The sequence below is a fragment of the Mirounga angustirostris genome, unplaced genomic scaffold, assembly GCF_029215605.1.
Source record: "Mirounga angustirostris isolate CCGP_5_RB_7025 unplaced genomic scaffold, mMirAng1.0.hap1 SCAF_5, whole genome shotgun sequence".
NCBI lineage: Eukaryota > Metazoa > Chordata > Mammalia > Carnivora > Phocidae > Mirounga > Mirounga angustirostris.
Window position 1 is genome coordinate 1,821,888 of NW_026991713.1, and position 17,560 is coordinate 1,839,447.

A 17,560-nucleotide genomic window follows, 5' to 3' on the forward strand; every position below is an offset into this window, starting at 1 on the left:
TGAGAACATCCGTGTGCAAGGGTTTGTGTGGACACACATTTTACATCCGTGTGCAAGGGTTTGTGGGGACACACATTTTCCCTGCTCTTCGGTGAGCACCTGGGGTTCCACGAGGGATGGAACGGCCCGGCCATGTTATGTGCAAATCCTCTCTCCCCTCTTGTGGGCTGTCTTTCCACCTTCCCAATGGTGTCCTCCGAAGCACGTCCCGAGCGCCGGGAGCACGTGGAGAATCAGGACCCTCATGCGCCGCGGGTGGGAAAGCAGAATTGTGCAGCTGCTTTGGGAACCGGTCCGGCTCCATGTCGCGCTGTCATGTGGCCGGGCCATTCCATCCCTCATGGAACCCTTATCCATTCTTCTCTCTCTCGTTGCTCGTGCTTTTAGTGTCAGATCTAAGAATCCTTCGCCAACGCAGGTCGTGAAGATTCACCCTGTTTTCTTCTACGACTTCTATAGTTTCCGTCTCTGATTCATATCCCGTGAGCTTCCGTCCACGGCGGGAGAAGGGGTCCAGCTCTGCTGCAGTGCACATGGCTTCCAGTGGTCCCAGCACCTCTGTCAACCGTCAGCTGATGGAATGCGTGTGGGTTTATCTCTGGACCTTCACCTCCCCCCGACAGAGGACCCCATGCTCTGCAGCACCCATCTGCACACAAGCCCCCCAACGTCTGCCCTGCTCTGTGTGTCATCGGCAGGGCACCCAGGCTGTGCCTGGGACGCGGGTCTCACCCACTGCTGGCGAGAACGTACGGGGGATGCTGGTTCCCTAAGTCGGGTAAAGCAGGTAGGGGTTTAGAAAAGGCGTCTGCGCGTTGTACCTCACGTGCAGAGTCGACGACGTCCCATTTGTGGATGAAGATGGGGGCTCAGCCCGCCAGCGCATGGGGGACTGCAGATGAGACCCTCCACTCCGCCCCGGGACTCCTGGCACCCCAGGCTCCCCTGGAAAGGAGGGGCACATTGCAAGTTCTGAACTTCCCGTGAGGGCACATGACGTGCTGTATTCCCCACTCAGGAATAAAGGGCAAGGCCACCCCTGGAAGACAGGTGGGCTTCTCGGCCAGAGGGGCCCAGCAAGGATGTCGGAGAGCCTGGCTGGCCGGGCATTGACGGGACCGGTCACTTCCTCGGAGCCTCTCCAGACAGAGTGCCAACCCCGGTCACCCTCCCGCTCCTCGGCCCTCACCACAGGCCTGCGTGGAGCTCAGACATGGCCCCCCACCCCAGGCTCCCAGGGACACGCACCTCTCCTCTCCCCCCATGGCTGGGGGCCGGGCACCACCTCCTTTCTTTGCTTTGTTTTTAACTTTTTTTTTTTTTTTTTTGAGACAGAGAGCATGAGAGGGAGGAGGGTCAGAGGGAGAAGCAGACTCCCCGCCGAGCAGGGAGCCCGATGCGGGACTCGATCCCGGGACTCCAGGATCATGACCTGAGCCGAAGGCAGCCACCCAACTGACTGAGCCACCCAGGCGCCCTCCGTTCTTTGCTTTGATTCCTTTCAAGAGTTTCATGAGAAGCCAGCTGATGGGAGGAAGAGCCTCCCCGTACAAAGACAGAGGCTGCTTCCCTGAGAAGGACCACAGGGTCGGTGGCTTCCTGCTGTGTGCCGGCCAGGGCTGCGGTGTGGGGCCAGCGCCTCGGTCCTCACGACAGCCCCACGGAGGCCCCAGGCCTGCACGTTCCTGCCCACAGGGCGAGGGGAGCTCGGGGCTTCACGGAGCCGTCGCTGCGAGTGGAGGCAGCTTGGCCCGGTGCGCCCGGACAGCACTGACTGCGGTGTCCACGACAGGGACAGCCCCGGAGGCAAGCTGGAGGGCCCGTGTTTGTGTTGAGGACGCACGGCCTTGCAGAGAGGACTGCGGTTTGTTTCAGAGCCTCCTGTCCCACACAGGTCTAGCGGGTCACAGCACTGCCAAATACAGGCTGGGGAGACATCCACCCAGAAACACCTGGGGTTCAAAGACACAGCCAGGAGTTGTCCCCTCCTTTCAGGAAAGGAAGCTTCCCCAGCGAGCTCCTCTTCATCCCTCAATACCCTGCTCAAATGCTCCCTTGCAGATGTAGCTTCACCAGTGCCCTGGACAGGAAGAGACAGCCGTGCTCTGGGGTCCCACAGTCCCTGCCCCACAATCTGGGCCCCAACCCCGCAGCAGAGTCAATCCCCCTGGAGCACACACTGTATCTGAATGAATGAGGGAATGAATGAATTAGCAAGTCAATTACTAAGTGAACAAACGTGCGCAGACGCAGGTGTGTGCCACGCGTCCGAGCTCCCCTGTTGAGCGAACAGTAGGGTCAGCCTAAACCGTCCCAGTTCAAACTCGGCTCACACAGATTCCAACAAACCCAACAAGGCTCAAGGCGTCTCTTTCGCAGCCACCACCACACGTGAGGAAACTTACTATGCACACAGAGCAAGAAAATAGAAGAGCAAAAATTAAATTAGGCGGCAGCCGGGAAAATGCCCACCATGCAGAACACGAGCCAACTAATTTGTCTGGCGTCCCCTGGAAGCAGCCAGGTTTTAATCTGGGTCCCTGGGACCCTGTTTCCGAGGCGCAGGAAGGCTCGCAGGAGAGGGGCAAGAATGTGGTTTCAGATGAGCAGACCCAGATTCAATTAGTTTTCAGTTCTGACCCCAACTCTCCCCGCAGGCTCGCAGGACTGAGAGAGGCGGGGGCGCTGCTGTGAGCGTCTGCCTGGACCCCGCGCCCCTCGCCCGGCCCGGGGCAGAATCAGTCGGCCTCAGCAGGGAGGTGTGCTCGCCTCACAGGCGGCCTGTTCCAGTTTGGGGAGCCGGACAGGGCGGGACGCGCGGGGAGGAATGCAGCTCGCTGGGAGCTAGGAAGGCCGGCCCGAGCTCCCCCGGAATCAGGCTCGGCAGCACGGAGGCCCCGAATCCACAGCCAGCAGCCACACCCCTGCGGGCTCAGTCACACGCCTCCTCCCGGATGCCCACGGAGAGACGTTTCTAATAAGGACAGACGACCATTCTTAACACAAAGCCGGTCTCCGCGACGAGCGCCAGATCCTCAAGACACTCCCGCCCGCCTCGGCCTCTGCTTCCCCACAGAGCCCTTCAGGGCGTGGGGGCCAGAAGGCAGCCGACGCTGGGCCTGGGGGGGCGGTCAGCCGGAAGCCTGCGGGGCCTCCAGGGTACTCTGGGTACCGCAGGACCCCCTCAGCCAGGTGGAGCCGCCAGCTCAGCCCCAAAGGTGCCCCGGGCATCTGGACGGGGTGTGGCTGCGCCGGGCCTGCTCCTTCCTCCCCTGCCCTGCCAGAGGCCCAGAGGGGCCCGAGCTCCAGAGCAGACTCACTGCCCCTCCACGATCCCAGAGAGTCCTAGGACAGGCTCATCGGTGATGCTGGGGCACGGGGACCCCAAGCCGATCAGCCAATCAGTCTCCATCCCCCAAGGTGACCTTGTGGCTCTACTCTTCCCTTCCCTGGGGGCCTTTCTGACTTTGGGGGCCACCCTGGGGCCCGCCTGGCCTGTTAGAAACCTGCCCCCGGTGACGCTAGGGTCTTCACTCCCAAAGCGGCCCCACCACCGGAGCAAGTGAATTTCCAAGCTCATGTGCTCTGAGCCCTGAAGGTGTCCCAGCCCCTGCTCGGCACCAGCTGTCATTCCTCAGGTGACCTTCCCGAGGGCTGTGTGTGTCTCAGGGTCATAGGTCAGCAGGAAGTGGGCTCCCAAGCAAAGGCAGCTGAACCCGGGAGGCGCCCAGAGCCCCATGCAGAGGCTGCTGGGGCGCGAAGGGCACGGCTGACCGCTGGGACCCGGCCGTCTTGTCAGGCTGCGACCACACCTCCTGCAGGCCCCAAGGAACCAAGGCCTCAGCACAGCCCTGCATGGGGCTCCCCACCCCAGGGAGCCCACAGCTGCTGTCGGCCTGGCCACGGGAGCCCTGCAAGGCCGCCTGCTCTGGTCACAGGGCTCTGGGCAGGGCCCCGCCTGCCTCCGGCGCTCCCAGCCCGCGGGGAGGCCCCGCTGTGCACCGAGGGAGGCCCGGTCTCACGCTGGACGGCCCACAGCAGCCCCCTCGACCAGTGCACGCGCCCCGTGCGTTGAGGGCTTCCCTGTACTTTTCCAAGAACGTCTGTGATTCTGTTTCAAAGACAATCCCCAAAGGTACCGCCTCAGACGAGGCGCCTTTCTGAGCTCCTTCCGCAAGGACGTTAGCACGGCACATCTCGGCAGTCGGACAGCCTGACCTCGGTGGCCGTGGGGACGCCGTCACCACCTCCCTCCCGCCCGAGGGGGATGGGGCCGGCCCGCGGGTGCCTGTCGCCTGCCAGACCCGAAGCAGGAGGAGCCCACCTCCTGCACGCAGCCTCAGCGAGAAGCCACAGGGGACGGACGTCACCGCGTCCCGAGCCACAGCCCATCCGGCGGACGGCATGGCCCGGGATCCGCTCCCTCTGCCCACGGCGGCACCAAGGGGCCAGGAAGTCCCGCAGGCCGCCCGGGACCCCGGCTCCCCGCCACCCACAGCCCTGCGGACACCACGCTGCAGACAAGCCAACGCTGCCCGGGGAGCAGTCACCCCATGGGGACTGTCCAGCCCCAGGCCTGACCCGGAGAACAGGAGGCCTCTGCAGACGTCCCGGGCTGGGGGAGGGGTGGGGTGGGCTGTGTCGGGCGGCACCTCGCCTCCCCTGCCTTCGAGGGGGTCCCTGGCCGTGGGCTCTTACCGTCCACGCAGGCGGGCCGGGCTCTCGTGGTGCCTGCGATCTGCCCCTTCCTGCAGGCGCAGCGAGCCGTCTGCCGGGCAATCGTCCTCCGAGGCTGGCTGCTGTCCCGGTCCAGGGTCACAATCTCACACGTGCCGGCAGCCAGCTGACCTGCAAGAGAGGCACAGGAATGAGCTGAGTCTGTGAGGCTGGGGGACGAGCCGCCCAGCCCCCCCGGCCTCGGAGGCGCCCTGCTGGCCGCGGGGAGGCAGGCCGCCACCCCAGAGCGCCCGTCTCGGACACCTTCAAGGACGTCGTCGGAAACACGCCCAGGGAGCGAGCGCCGGGTCGGGCCTGCGGCCTCCACTGGACACGGCCCCACGGTGGCACGCGAGGCCCTGCCGGGACGGGCAGGAAATTAAACGTGGCCCCATCTTCCACGCCCGGAAATGAAAGGCCGCGTGACGCTGCCGGGCGTCTGATGGAAGGAACCAGACTGCGCGCAGTACGGTGATCCAAACCCACGCTTGGCTCCGGAGTCTCTGCGCCCACCTGGCCCGAGGGCGGTGGACGTGAGGACCCTCCCCCGGGTCTGTTAACGGCGGTGAGGGAGAAACTCCCTGTCGGCACAGGGCTGGCTGAGAGCGGCAGGGACGCGGCTGTCACCCTCCACGCCGGGCCGTCCGTGGCCGCCCCTCCCCCACACAGGCTGGTGCACACACACATGCACACTTAGCACGTGAGATGCACACGCAAGCTACCGGATGTGCCCCTCTCTCCTGTTTTCCCCTGTGGACACGGCCCCAGCTCCCCAGAGTTCGTGGGCACAGGACTGGGGACAGCAGGGTGCTGTGGCCTTGGTCTGTCTCTGGGCCAGCGCGGCACGCAGAGAAGGGACACGCTGACTTTGCAGGGGACAAGTCAACCAGTGAAGTGGCCCCCCCCTCCCCCTCCCGTCTCCTAAATCACAGCGGGGGCGCCTGTCTGGCCGAGGGCCCATGCGGCCCACATCCCAGCAGACGCAGAACCCCGCCTTCCATAGGACATCCCTCTGCCTGGAGTACCAGCGTGGGCTCCGCTAAGTGCCGAAAGCTGACTCGGACGATAAAGACGGTGTCAGCTCTGGACGGAGGACGGACCGGACAAAATCCGGCCACCTCGCCCCGTGGGAGACGGGAGGTCGTCCCTCACTCCGCCGAGCACTACCGGTCCATCCCCGGCCGGGTCACCGGCTGCCCCCTGGCCACACAGCCACGCCTCTCCCTGCGTGCTCACTCCGGAGAACCACCGGAGGTCCCACTCACTCACAGCCTCGTGCGTCCATTCCCTCGGCAGGTAGTAAGCACCTACTGCATGCTGTCTGTGATGTTGGACCCTGGGACGCAGATGCGAGCGAAGCAGATGGCACGGTGCCCCGAGGGGCTCCCCACAACTGAGAGCACAACCTCATACAGATGCCCAGATGCAGGGGTCCCAGCCTGCCTGTCCATCACGTGGGGGCCAGCAGGGAGACGGGACAGTGCAGGGGGGGTGGGCTGCCCCTCAGAACAAGGGAATAACGAGGAAATGACGCCCAGCCACAGGGCCCAAGGGGCAGGTGGGGAGGGGGCCACTCCCTCCTTGCTGAGGGCGAACAGGCAGCACCCTGGGGCTCCCGGGTGGCATTTCTCAGTCCTGGGGTCCTTCCTCATCCACACTACTGCTGTCACTGCAGGGCTCTCCCCCAGGCAGGCCCCTGGGTCCTCCAGGCAGCTCACCGCACAAGACCACCCTGCTTTTCTCTCACCTGTGTCACCTGGAGGTCTCCAGCCCAGCCAGGAGCTGCGTCCAAAGCAGGGGTCACCCAAGTCGGCACAACGAAGCATGAGGACTAGCCACCCACTCCGGCCAGCTAGGAGCTGCCCAGGCCACCCTCGACCCCTGGGGGTGCTGCGTCTGGGTGAGAGCCAAGAGTCACGGGGGCATCGGCGGTGGGCACCAGGCACGCCCAGCCCTGGGCTCCGCATGGGCTGTGTGCAGTGACCAGAGCCTACCGCGGATCACAGGGGGTTTGCTGGGGGCACGGCACAGGAGCCCAGTGGGGGTCTCCTGGGCACCCCCCCAGATGCTGGGACCCCTCCCCGTGTGGAGCAAAACCCGTCCACGGGCTGTGCCCCAGCGCCACCTCCCTGGAAGGATTCGGCTGCACGCTTGGACTTCGGTCAGCTAATTACATGAAAAATTACATACTGCACAGAGAATGAAGTAAAAATAAACAGGGTAAGTAGACAAATGCAACAAAAGGAAAAATGTTGGGATGGACAGAACAGTCCTCTGTGACAACAGTGGATAAAGCCTTGAAGATGTGATCACGGGGAGCCACGCACCTGAGCTGGTCCGTAGGCCACGATAAAGACGCTGGGACTCACAGGCCGTCCGACGCTGTGATTTGCAGCTGGGAGGCCTCTGTCCCAGCCGCTCTTTTAAGCTCTGCCGGTGGACATGGGGCTGTTCCTCACTGCCGCCCAGCCTGACTCCAGACCCCTCCGGCTACGTCAGTGGGCAGCAGAGGCCCGTCTCCTACTTTCCTGGACACCGTGAGCCCCGGTTGCTAATTAAGCAGCCACCCAGCCACACGACTCCCCACCGAAGGCTAGTATTTCGGCACCAGCCCCCGAGCCGTGAGAGATGCCTGCCTGGGCACACTGAGGCTCCTGAGCCTAGATCCCCATGTATGGGGATGGCTGGGCGGGGCCACAGCGCAGGGACTGGCAGGCTCTGCACGACCTAGAGCACCCCTCACCCAGGCAGGGTGTAACCAGGAGCCGTCAGCCTGGCACCATCACCCCAGGGGCCGCAATGCTGGGCCGCGCCCTACAGAGCAGGGGTGCTGGGGTTTGGAATGACAAGGCCGCCAAGGGCCCCCCACATGCTCTGCATGTGCATCCACACTGAGATGAGACCCAGAGCAGGTGCCTGGGAGGACAGGTCAGCGTCCTGGGGTGGCCGTGGGAGGAATCACAGACACTGCGTTCTCCCACCTTGGGAGCATCCCCACTGTGACGCTTACTGAGCTAAACAGCTCGGGTTGCTAAGGGAGCCTTGTCTGTGCGGGCATGTGGGTGTGCGGGGGGCTCTGCAGGACCAGGCTGTGGACAGACACGCTCACGCCCGCGGCCTGCCTCAGGGCCCTGCTGGTGGTCGAGCCAGCCCCGGCTGTCCCCTGGAGCCCGGGACAGCAACGGTCAGGGACGAATCAACAGGGCTGGGGATGGGTCTGGGAGCCACTGGCCAGGACATCAGGAGCCCTGCAGGCGGTTCCGTCAGATCAGGGCCCCGGAGGGCGTGCCAGCAGGGAGAGGACCAGGACTGAGGCCGTGCCCGGAAGCCGTGTCCCAGCTCCACACCGGCGGCCACGGCCACCGCGGAACCCCGGGCCTCTGCTGCACAGGCCGTGGGCTGGAGTCCAGCCGGGCACTGCACCTGCCCCCAGGGGAAGCGGCCGGGGACGCCCACCTCGGCCCCACAGGGAAGAGCCCGGGGTCGGCCCCCCTCGCTGCGATGGTCCGCTGAGGCGCCGGCTCTGGGCTGGCCTGGTGTGGGTGCTGCCACAAGACCCCAGCAACTCCCTGCAAGCTGAGCACCCTTACTCCCCTCTCCCTACAGACTTCACAGAAACTGCTCCCGAGGTTTCATCACCCTCCTAGGACCATGATTTGGGGCCCCGGGACTCAGCGGAGGGACGGCGCAGGATACACCTGTGGATCAGGACTCGCAGGTGTGTGCTCGGCCCCTGGGGGCCTCCTCGGTGTCCAGGGCCCCGGGCCGGTGTGGATGGGAGCCCCCACCCCTGGAGCTGGAGTCCACATGAGCACGTCCCGGCCTGTCAACGCTCACGTGCGCCCCGAGGCAGCCCAGGCTGGGGGCAGGACACCGGCCCCCCAAGAGTTCCAACACGGTCCCCAAGGGAGGCCCGCCACCGCCCAGACCCGAGCGCAGTCCCTGGAAGGACCACGAGCCCTAAAAACAAGCTGTGCCAAGCTCTTTCTCAGGCTCACCGCGCCATTCTACATAAAATCGTTTCAATTGAGATTTATGGTCCAAGGCCTTGCAACCCACTGGTCCAGGGACTGGAGCCCCTTCCTTCCGTGGGAGTCCAGAATCCCAGGCCCCGAGGTCCAGCCTGACCTGGTCCCACTGCTCCTGCAGGGAGTCTGCCAGGGGCAGCCGCTCCAATGACAGTGACCCACCGTGGGGAGCCCCAGGGGGGACCAAAGCTCTCCATTGGCCAGGGGGAGACAGGGGCCCTTGCTCCTCAGGAGGGGCTTGCTGGCCTGCAGAGGGCTTCAGACGCTGTCCTTAAGCTGTCCCCAGCCCTTGGAGGGCCACCAGCCAGGGACTGGAGCCGGAGACTCGGGTCAGGAGCAGAGCGGCCAGCACCCAATCCCACCTCCTGGCATTCCATGCCGCTGCCTCGCCCCTCGCCCCTCCTGAACATCACGGACACGGGGGATGCAGCCACCACACTCTGAGCTCGACGCTGACACTCCTGGAGTCGGCCCTGGGCTGGCCCCCACGGGGCTGGATCCTGGCCACGGGGCGAAGCCTCCCTTGGGACAGGCCGCAGACAGACAGAAACACAAGGACCAGTGGGGACAGGAAAGACTCTGCGGTCCCGGGGACCCGGCGGTGACAGGAACACGGCAGCCCAGGCGGAACCTGCGCGGGGCGACATGGGGCTCAAGGCCAAGACCCGAAGATGCTAGGCGCCCCCGATCTGTGAGGCGACCTCCAGGGTCTGTATCAAGTAAGGGCGCGCAGACGCCAACGAGCGGCACATCACGGCGGGTCACAGGGACAAACCAGCGAGTGTGGAGCGCCCAGCCCCTCGGGGTCGTGCTCGCTGGCACTGCCCACCAGGGTGCGAGTTTCAACACGGGCCACAGGTGCCCATGAACCATGTTCCCAGGATGCTGACAGGTCTGCAGCCGCCACCGCAGCGGGCACCCTGGTCCGGCGTCCCTGGGGCTCACGCCCCCAAATCCGCGAATCTGTGCTTGGCTCCAAGCGCGAGTCGACGAGAAAACATTAGCAAAACCACGAGGAGATGTGATTAAAGAAACCCCCGGTGGTGGAGGGTAGCACGCCCCCCGGCGCCCGGCTGCGGACCGTGCACATGGCCTGGGGGGCAGGTGGGGGCCGAGCTCGCCCTCCACCCACACTTCAGGGGCGCAGAGGCTTCGTCACACGTCACAGGGGCACTAAAGGCAGTGCTCAGGGAGGGCAAGGCCGCGCTGCGGTAAAGGAGGTGGAGGGGCTCTGCTGTCCCAACTCTGACTCGCAGCCGCGGTCGGGATCGCTAATGGTGCTGTTTTCCTCGGGACGAGACCCACAGCAGGACGGCCTGAGGCCAGGGGACAGGGGTTCAAGGCGGCAGCGGGAGGGAGGCCTGGCAGGAGCTGCTCCGTGTCCGGGGTCTGGGAGACACGCAGGTGCACGCACGCCCTGCACACGTCCGCGGGCCCCGCCTCGCCCAGCACGGCCCCTTAGAGCCCCTGCCTCCGTCACCGGGGAAGGCCGTCGAGGCAGGTGGAAGACAGAAGGTGAGGGACGAGGACCACCCAAATGTGCTGGGAACTCTGCAAACGGATCCTCAGGACAACGACCTTTCCTCCCCTCCCCCAGCAGCCCACGACACGCCCCTCTCGCCCAACACAGACACAAGGACCCCCAAGTGGACAACTGGCTTGACTCACAACACGGGCGGGCTGGCCACACAGATGCCACGGTGTCCTCTCCTGCCTCCCGTGGAGGACTGTGCGGATGGCCGCTCGGCCACAGCTGCAGCCTGAGCCCACGCTGGTGCTGTCCCCAAACCGCGGACTCTGGCAAGCGTGCCGGGGGTGCGGACCCACTGGGCAGGACACAGCAGAGGACAGAGCCCTGGGCGTCCCTGCCCCACACCCACCTCTCCCATTACAGAAGAGACGCGCTCCCGATTCACGCCGTGAAGGACCCGGAGGGACCCACACAGAGCAAGCGACGTGCGGTTTTATCCCGATCACAGAGACAGTCAGTAAGAGGATTAAAATATACAGAAAAACCTACACAATCCGACGGAGCATTACAGCCTCAGGATCTGAGCTACAGGAGGCCCCTGTACCCGGGGGTGTCCCCACATGAGACCTGCCTGCACGGGGGGGAACATGCTCCCGCCCCCCGCAGCGTGGGAAGGCCCGCAGTGGGTCACCTGCCCACATCCCTCCGCCGCCTCCCTCAGGGGGACTGGTCACCGGCTGGCCTCACGGGAGGATGGGGAGGGCGGTACAGGGGACGTCACGTGACCCCTGCCACGGTGCGCGTGGTAACTGTCCTCTTCCAGTCCTTGTCCTTGCTGTCCGTCGCCCACCGTGCCTGGCCCACGACTTCACGTGGGGCCGGGTCCTCCCCGCGGCTTCGGGCACCCACTGGGGTCCTGGGGTGTGTCCCCCGCAGCGAAGAGGGCTCTTGCACACTGAGATCCCTGGCCTCAGATTCTCTATCGCAGGTCGACCCGGTGGAGCCAGTTAAGTGCATGAGGCAGACAACCAAGCACAGCCCCTCGGCTCAGGGATGGCCTGTGCGACGGGCAGGAGGGGAGACCGAGAGAGGGAGGGAAATCGGGATTTACAGAAGTGCCTCCTCCAGCCAACCAGTTCTGAGTGGCAGACGGCGTGCGGTGCCCCTGACCCGGGCTGAGGCCAGCGCGTGCGGACGGCGTGGCTGGCCCCCATGGTGCATGTGCACAAATGACAGAATGACTGTCCCCACAGGAACCAGGGGCTCCGGGGACCCAGAGCAGGCCCAGCCGGCCCACGGGCCCCTCAGCGCCTGCGCGGCCCCTGGGGAGCGCTGTGAGAGCAGGTGTGGGCCACAGACCACTGCCCCCGTCCCCACACGGCGTGAGCTCAAGGCCGAGACGCAGACCCCCGTGCACGCCCACTGCGGTGTAGACGCACACGTGGAACACAGATGTTCACACACGCGCGTGTACACAGGGCTCCCCCCCAGTGGACGTCAATGCTCCCTCCCACTCAGCAGCTGGGAAGCAAGTCCGTCCCCGCTGTCCACAGAGCCACTGGCCACCCCACCCGCCCGGCCAGCCCGAGAGGCTCCCGTGACCACCATCAGCTGCGCGCCGCCGTCCTCCGAGAGGACAGCTCCCCCGTCTCTGCAAAGGGGTGGGGGGTGCGGCCTCCGGCAGGGAAGCCTCCAGCACGGCCTGCGCTCCCGGAGATGCCCCCGAATCGGCCCAGAGGGGAGTCAGAGGGCCCTCAACCCCGCCTGGCCCTTGGGTCCCCACCGCTGAATTCCCAGCTGGCCCCGGGCTCAGCGAGCCCAGAAGAGGGAGGGGAAGCAGGAATGTGCGTGACCCCGAAGGCCAGGTTCCAGCGGGTTCCCAGGACCTGGGGGCGGCCTGGCGGGCGTGTGCCGGCGCCTTCCTGGTTCTAGCGCAGTGTCCACGGTCCACAGTGATCCTTCCCTGGCTTTACCTTACAGGCAAGCTCAAGGGCAGGGGCCTGAGCTTGGGATAAAGGCGGCAGGACGCATCTGCGTGGGTGGGTGGTCCTGAAGCTGCTCACAACCGGACGGCTACTTCCTTCCCCCATCCCGAAGGGAGCCCTCGGCTCACCCTGCTCTGCAATACAGCCCCGAGTCCCCTGGCCGTCCCCACTAACACAGCTCCGAAGTACAACTACGGCTTTTTCCAGCAAAGTCAACCATCTCACAAAAACCTCCCAGACCGGGCCGACCTTGTCCCAGCCTGCTCCTGTCCTGCTGCCCTTTCTCTCCCACGGCCATCCTCCCACCCGAGCCACGTCCCCTGCCCAGCCCAGAAGCCGGGTGGGCCGTGCCAAGAGGGGCAGACGGCAGCCCCACCCACGGCGGGGCCGGCTTACCGCCAAGACAAAGATCCCCCCCGCCCGCTGCCTGGCCTGTCCCTCAGCCACCTGTGAGCTTGGAAACATGGGAGGTTCCATCCCCGGGGGCAGGTGGGCTGGGCCAGGAGGGAAGGACGAGCCCCCTCCCTGCAAACCAGCTCCGAGTGGAGCCTCAGCTCGAAGGCGCCAGTGCCCGCAGGCCTTCCAGGTGCTGCTCAGGCCAGGCAGTCTGCGCGCTGGGCTCTGGAATCTGGGGAGGAGCAGGTGCAGGGGCCATCATAAAGAGCGGGGGGATAATAGCTGTGATTACCGCAACGAGGCAGGTTTTCAGGGCCTCCAGAGCCGAGATCAAAGCCTGTGTAGGTAAGTTCCCTCAGCTGGCTCCACAGCGAGCCTTAAATCCCGATCCCCGCCACGCCGCCCTGTCCCCGGCCTGGGGCTCACGGGGCCGCACCGAGACTGGCGGGCAGTCCTGCACCTGCAGACACAGGTGGGGACAGCCAGGCCGGGCCACGGTGTCGGAGCGAGCAGAAACCACCTTGTGTGGTCTGGGGCCTGCCCGTTGTCACCAGAAGCCGTCGATCCTGCCGGGGACAGGGCGGTACCCAGAGACGGTCGCTGGTCCAGGAGACAAGGGATTTCGGAGCCAGCTGCCACCTGGGCTGGGCTGACGGCCTTAAGAGGGAAATGCGGGAACCTGCCAGGGGCCCTGATGCACCCTTCACAGCCAACACCTGGGAAGACAGCCGCCTGCTATGGAGAAGCAGCTGTTTCTAGAAGGTTCATGACCCCCAACCTAAGGAGGGGAGGGTCCTGGAAAGGGACAACGCGGGCAGAGTGGTGTGGGTCTGGGCTCTATGCTGGAGAAGGCTGGGAAGGGGGAGCCATCTCCCCGTACGACCTCGGGGCCCTCCCGCTGCCCAGCATCGCCTGCCTCCCCTGGTTGCTCCCTCACTTGCTTCACCTGCTGGAAAGCACCTGCTCACGCTTCAGATCCAGACTTGCTCCTCCCCACTCATGCCCACGGCCCCCCGTCTGAAGGACGTTCACTGGGGGGAGCCAGGTGACCCCGCCTGTCACCTGCTCTTGCCCTCGCTGGGAGAAGGCAGAGGAGGCAGCAAGAATGCTGAGGGCCACGCAGCGCTCCGCCCCCGATGTCAGCAGGCTGGGCTCAGCTCCTCAAGCTCTGAGTTCCACAGCTCAGCCCAGTAGGCTCTGCAAATCGTGTAAAGGAGGGATGACTGCAGGGCTCAGGATCAAACCTGGCCATGGGGGGTTCCCTCTGCCTCAGCCCGCACCCTCCCCGGTTCCCTGTCTGCTCATCAGCACAGAGCCAGGCAGAGTCTCGCCCCTTCACCCAATGCTCTGGCTCAGGAATGCCACAGCTCGGGGTCTGGGGGCCTTCAGACCCACATGGGGTCACTGGCGTTCACCGTGGGCCTGAAGACCGGCGCCCCACCCTCCAGAGCCAACGCAGGCCTCCAGGGACCCCCTCGGACTTCATCCCTGCCAGGGACATCCTCCCTGAGGCCGTGTGCTCTCCGCACTGACGACAGGCAGTGGCCACTAGCACGAAGCCAGGACAGAGCTCCCAGCAGCGGGTGCCCAGGCCCCTGTGACCGGGAGCGCTCGCCCAGCACGAGGGTCAGGGCTCCAGAGCATGAATGACTCAGGCCACAGCCGCCCACAGAGCTCGGGGGAACCCCACCTGCCCGCCCCGCGTCACAGCCCGGGCAGCAGGTGGCAGCCTCGGTCTCCCCATCTGTAAAATGAGCCGGTGGGACAAGCCCACATCCTTCCCTCTCTGGACTGGGCCACCACCATGGAGACCAGAGGCTGTGCGGAGGGGGCAGCGGATGGTGGAAGGAAAGCCCCCACTGCGGCGAGCCGGTGGGTGGGGGGCGGCGGGCGAGAAGGCGGGCTGAGGGCACACAGGGTAGCTGCAGACAAGCCTCATGCGGACACGGAGCCCAGCCCGAGGGAGGCCCACATCCCAGACCCTGGAGCCTGTGACTCGGGGGCCTTCCCCACAGAAGGGGGGTGGCACCTGCAGGGCATGGATGTGAACAAGCTCGGGACCTCGTGTGTGGATCATCTGGTGGCCCGGGTCACCTCGGAGTCCCTGCAAGAGGGAGACACGGGGAGATCTAACCACAGCGAGAAGACCGGGTGACGACGCGGGACACAGAGGCCGGAAGGACAGATGCCCTCAGAGACGGAGCAAGGGCCACACGCTGAACAGTTCGGGGAAGACAAGGAGCAGGTTCTCCCGGGCAGCTCCGGGGTAGCACGGACCTGCCCACGCTCGGACTGTGGTGCAGTGAGCCCCCTTGTTGGATGTGAGACCTACCCAACTGTGAGGGAACAGGTTTGCGTGGTTTGAAACCATGAGGTCCACGGGGGTCTCCGACTCGGCCACGGCAAACACGCCCAGGGCGTGTGGTCACCACGAGGGCACGGGCCTGACCTGCAGGGGCTGCCGGACACGGGCCACCGGGGGCCACGCCGAGTGGGATCCTGGCTGGTCCCTGCAACCCCCTCAGCTCCTGCAAGGCAAAACGTGTGTCTGCATCTCAGAGAGGACTCAGGCTCAGGTTCCCCCAGCCACCCAGGGCTGGGGGTGTGGCCGAGAGCCTGCGTTCCCACCTGGGAGCATCAGCCACCACCCAGGCTCCTCTGTTGTCCTTGGAGACTTCATTATAGACTCTAAACCCTGTGACATGCCAGGCACTTCAGAAAACCCTGAAGGGGTGAGACTTTAAGCAGAAAGGGGCTCAGCTCAGGCCAAAGGGACAGTGACCCAGGTCTCTGCTCCGGAGCCCAAACTCTCTGCTGTGTCAGGACCTCGGCCCGGAGAGGCCTCTGAGGACTCGGTAATGGAGCTGTAGGGGGCCCTGACCTAAAATGCTCGACGAGGACACGGACCGAGAGCGGCACATGGGAGCCGGCGACAGCCCCTGCCACGGGAGCCTCACGTTGCCTGTCCCCCATCCCCAGCCTGGCTGGCACAAAGGCCAGGACACCAGAGGTCATCAGGGGCTCCGCAGCTTGTCCCCAGAACTTGTCCAGGGCAGCTGGGCTCGCCCTGCCCTTTGGGAACGGCCGAGGCTCCCAGAGCCCCTGATTCGACCTCTGACCTGGCCCAGCAGGTACTCCCTGGGTGGCGGAGGGCCACGGAAGGGGGACTGGGCACAGACCCTCCCCAGAATGTTCCTGAAGGACAGCTCATGACTCCAGGTTGCATTCCAGAGGCTGTCCCCGCCTCTCTGACCCCACGTCTCCCACCCCAGGAACAAGCACCTGGCCGGCCTGCCCCGGCTGGCGGCCCCAGGCGCCGAATTACGTCAAGGGAGCATGGTTTCGGGGCTCCCTCCGGCGGGTCCTCCTTGGGCCTGGCTGCTGGTGTCGGGCAGAAACACAGAAGGAGCCCAGAGTCCAGGCCCAGCGGACGGCATTTCTGCTTCCTTCCTTCCCCGGCGCTGGATTCATCCGGCAGTGGTTCAGGGCCCGGGATCTCTGGATGGCCCCAAGGCCCTGCCCCTCTGCTAATATGCAGGCATTTTACGGGACACAGTAAGGGAGGCGCGGACGCTTTTACTGTTCTCCTTGGGGCAGCGAACGTTGCCCTGAGACGTCCATTATCGAGCACCTCACCGCTGTCCAGCTGGCTCCCAGTCAATTATCCCCGGTAATGTGCCTACTAATGAGGCGTCGCCCTTCCTGGCAGGTCCGCACCGCGGCCCCAGGGCCCGTCCCGGGCGGGGCTGGAACGGGCTGGCACAACATCGTAAACACTGGCTAATTACGCCGCAGTTTATGACTTCGCAAAGGTCAATAAAGGCATGCCGGCGTTGCTCTCCAGAGCGGAGCACCCGAGGGCCGGCTGGGGACTGCAGCAGAGCCCGGGCCAGCCTTTAAGCAGACACACCAGGAAAATAGGGCAGGTCCTCAGCGACAGGCTCCCGGCGGCCCCCCTTCTCCGCCAGAGCCTGCAGCCCTCCAGGACGCCCGGTGCCGGTCAAAGCCACGGCCTGGACGCGGCACGGAGCCAGGAGGGAGGACAGCCCTCCCTCAGCTAGAAAGAGCCCAGCCCTGTTCCATGAGCTGAGCCCCTCTTAGAGCCTCTGGGCATTGCTGTGTTAGCTCCTCCTGGCTCCTGCTCTCATCCTCCCCACCACCTACTCCCAGGCAAGAGGCCCTCCGCCCAGGTGGGTCTGGCTTCTCCTGGCCCAGCTGCCTCCGTGGCAGACAGGATGAGCTCGGGATCCCCCGGCCCCTGGATCCCAGAGGAGCCACCAGGGTCACGGTGGGGGAGTCCTGGACGAGGGGGCTCCGTGTCCACCTGTGGAGCATGGAGGTCACGGCCATTACCCTGGGGACACTCCCAGCCCGTGACCCGTCCTCACTCCTAGTACCCAGTGTTGTTGGCAGCCGCCCCCTTGATGACCAGAAATGCCCCTGCAGGGCGGACAGGCCAGGCTCCCTGGGCCACGGGGTCTCCCACACAGCTGTCTGCCCTCGGCTGCAGGGGGCTGTGAGCCAGGCCCTATCCTGGGGGCACTGTGGACGGACAGTCAAGCAGCTCGTTCTCGGGGCCAGGTTGTCCTCCGCCGCTCGGGGTGTTCAGGCTGTGAAGACCACACGTCTGCAGAGCTTGCCGGATGCCTGCCCCCGGGGCCAGCACCTCCCCTGGCTGAGAACCGGCCAAACCCTGACACCAGGACCTGAAAACCATTTCCGGCTTCAATCTGAAATGGCTTCATTTGTCTTTCAGATCATTTCTGTGTCCTGTGGACACGGAGATGAAATGGATTCACCGCAAACAGCAGCAGCAAAGCCAGGGCCTGGGGGTCCTGGGCGGGGGGCCGGAGAGGGCAGGGCAGGGTGCAGAGGGACCAGGCCCCTAGCTGGGAGGGGGCTGAAGGGGGTGGGACTCAAGCTGGGAGGGGACAGGAGGGGGAGGGGCCGGGTGCAGAGGGACC

At 65.2% G+C, this 17,560-nt stretch overlaps 1 protein-coding gene across 1 annotated transcript in view; it reads right to left on the minus strand.

The window, feature by feature from the left end:
• The window catches only part of TAFA5 (TAFA chemokine like family member 5), a 122,127-nt gene that overhangs the window by 69,688 nt on the left and 34,879 nt on the right, over positions 1-17,560 (minus strand). The window contains exon 2 of the mRNA XM_054505497.2: positions 4,699-4,848. Coding sequence (XP_054361472.1) covers positions 4,699-4,848 — 150 coding nt within the window. The remainder of the gene's footprint in view (positions 1-4,698; positions 4,849-17,560) is intronic.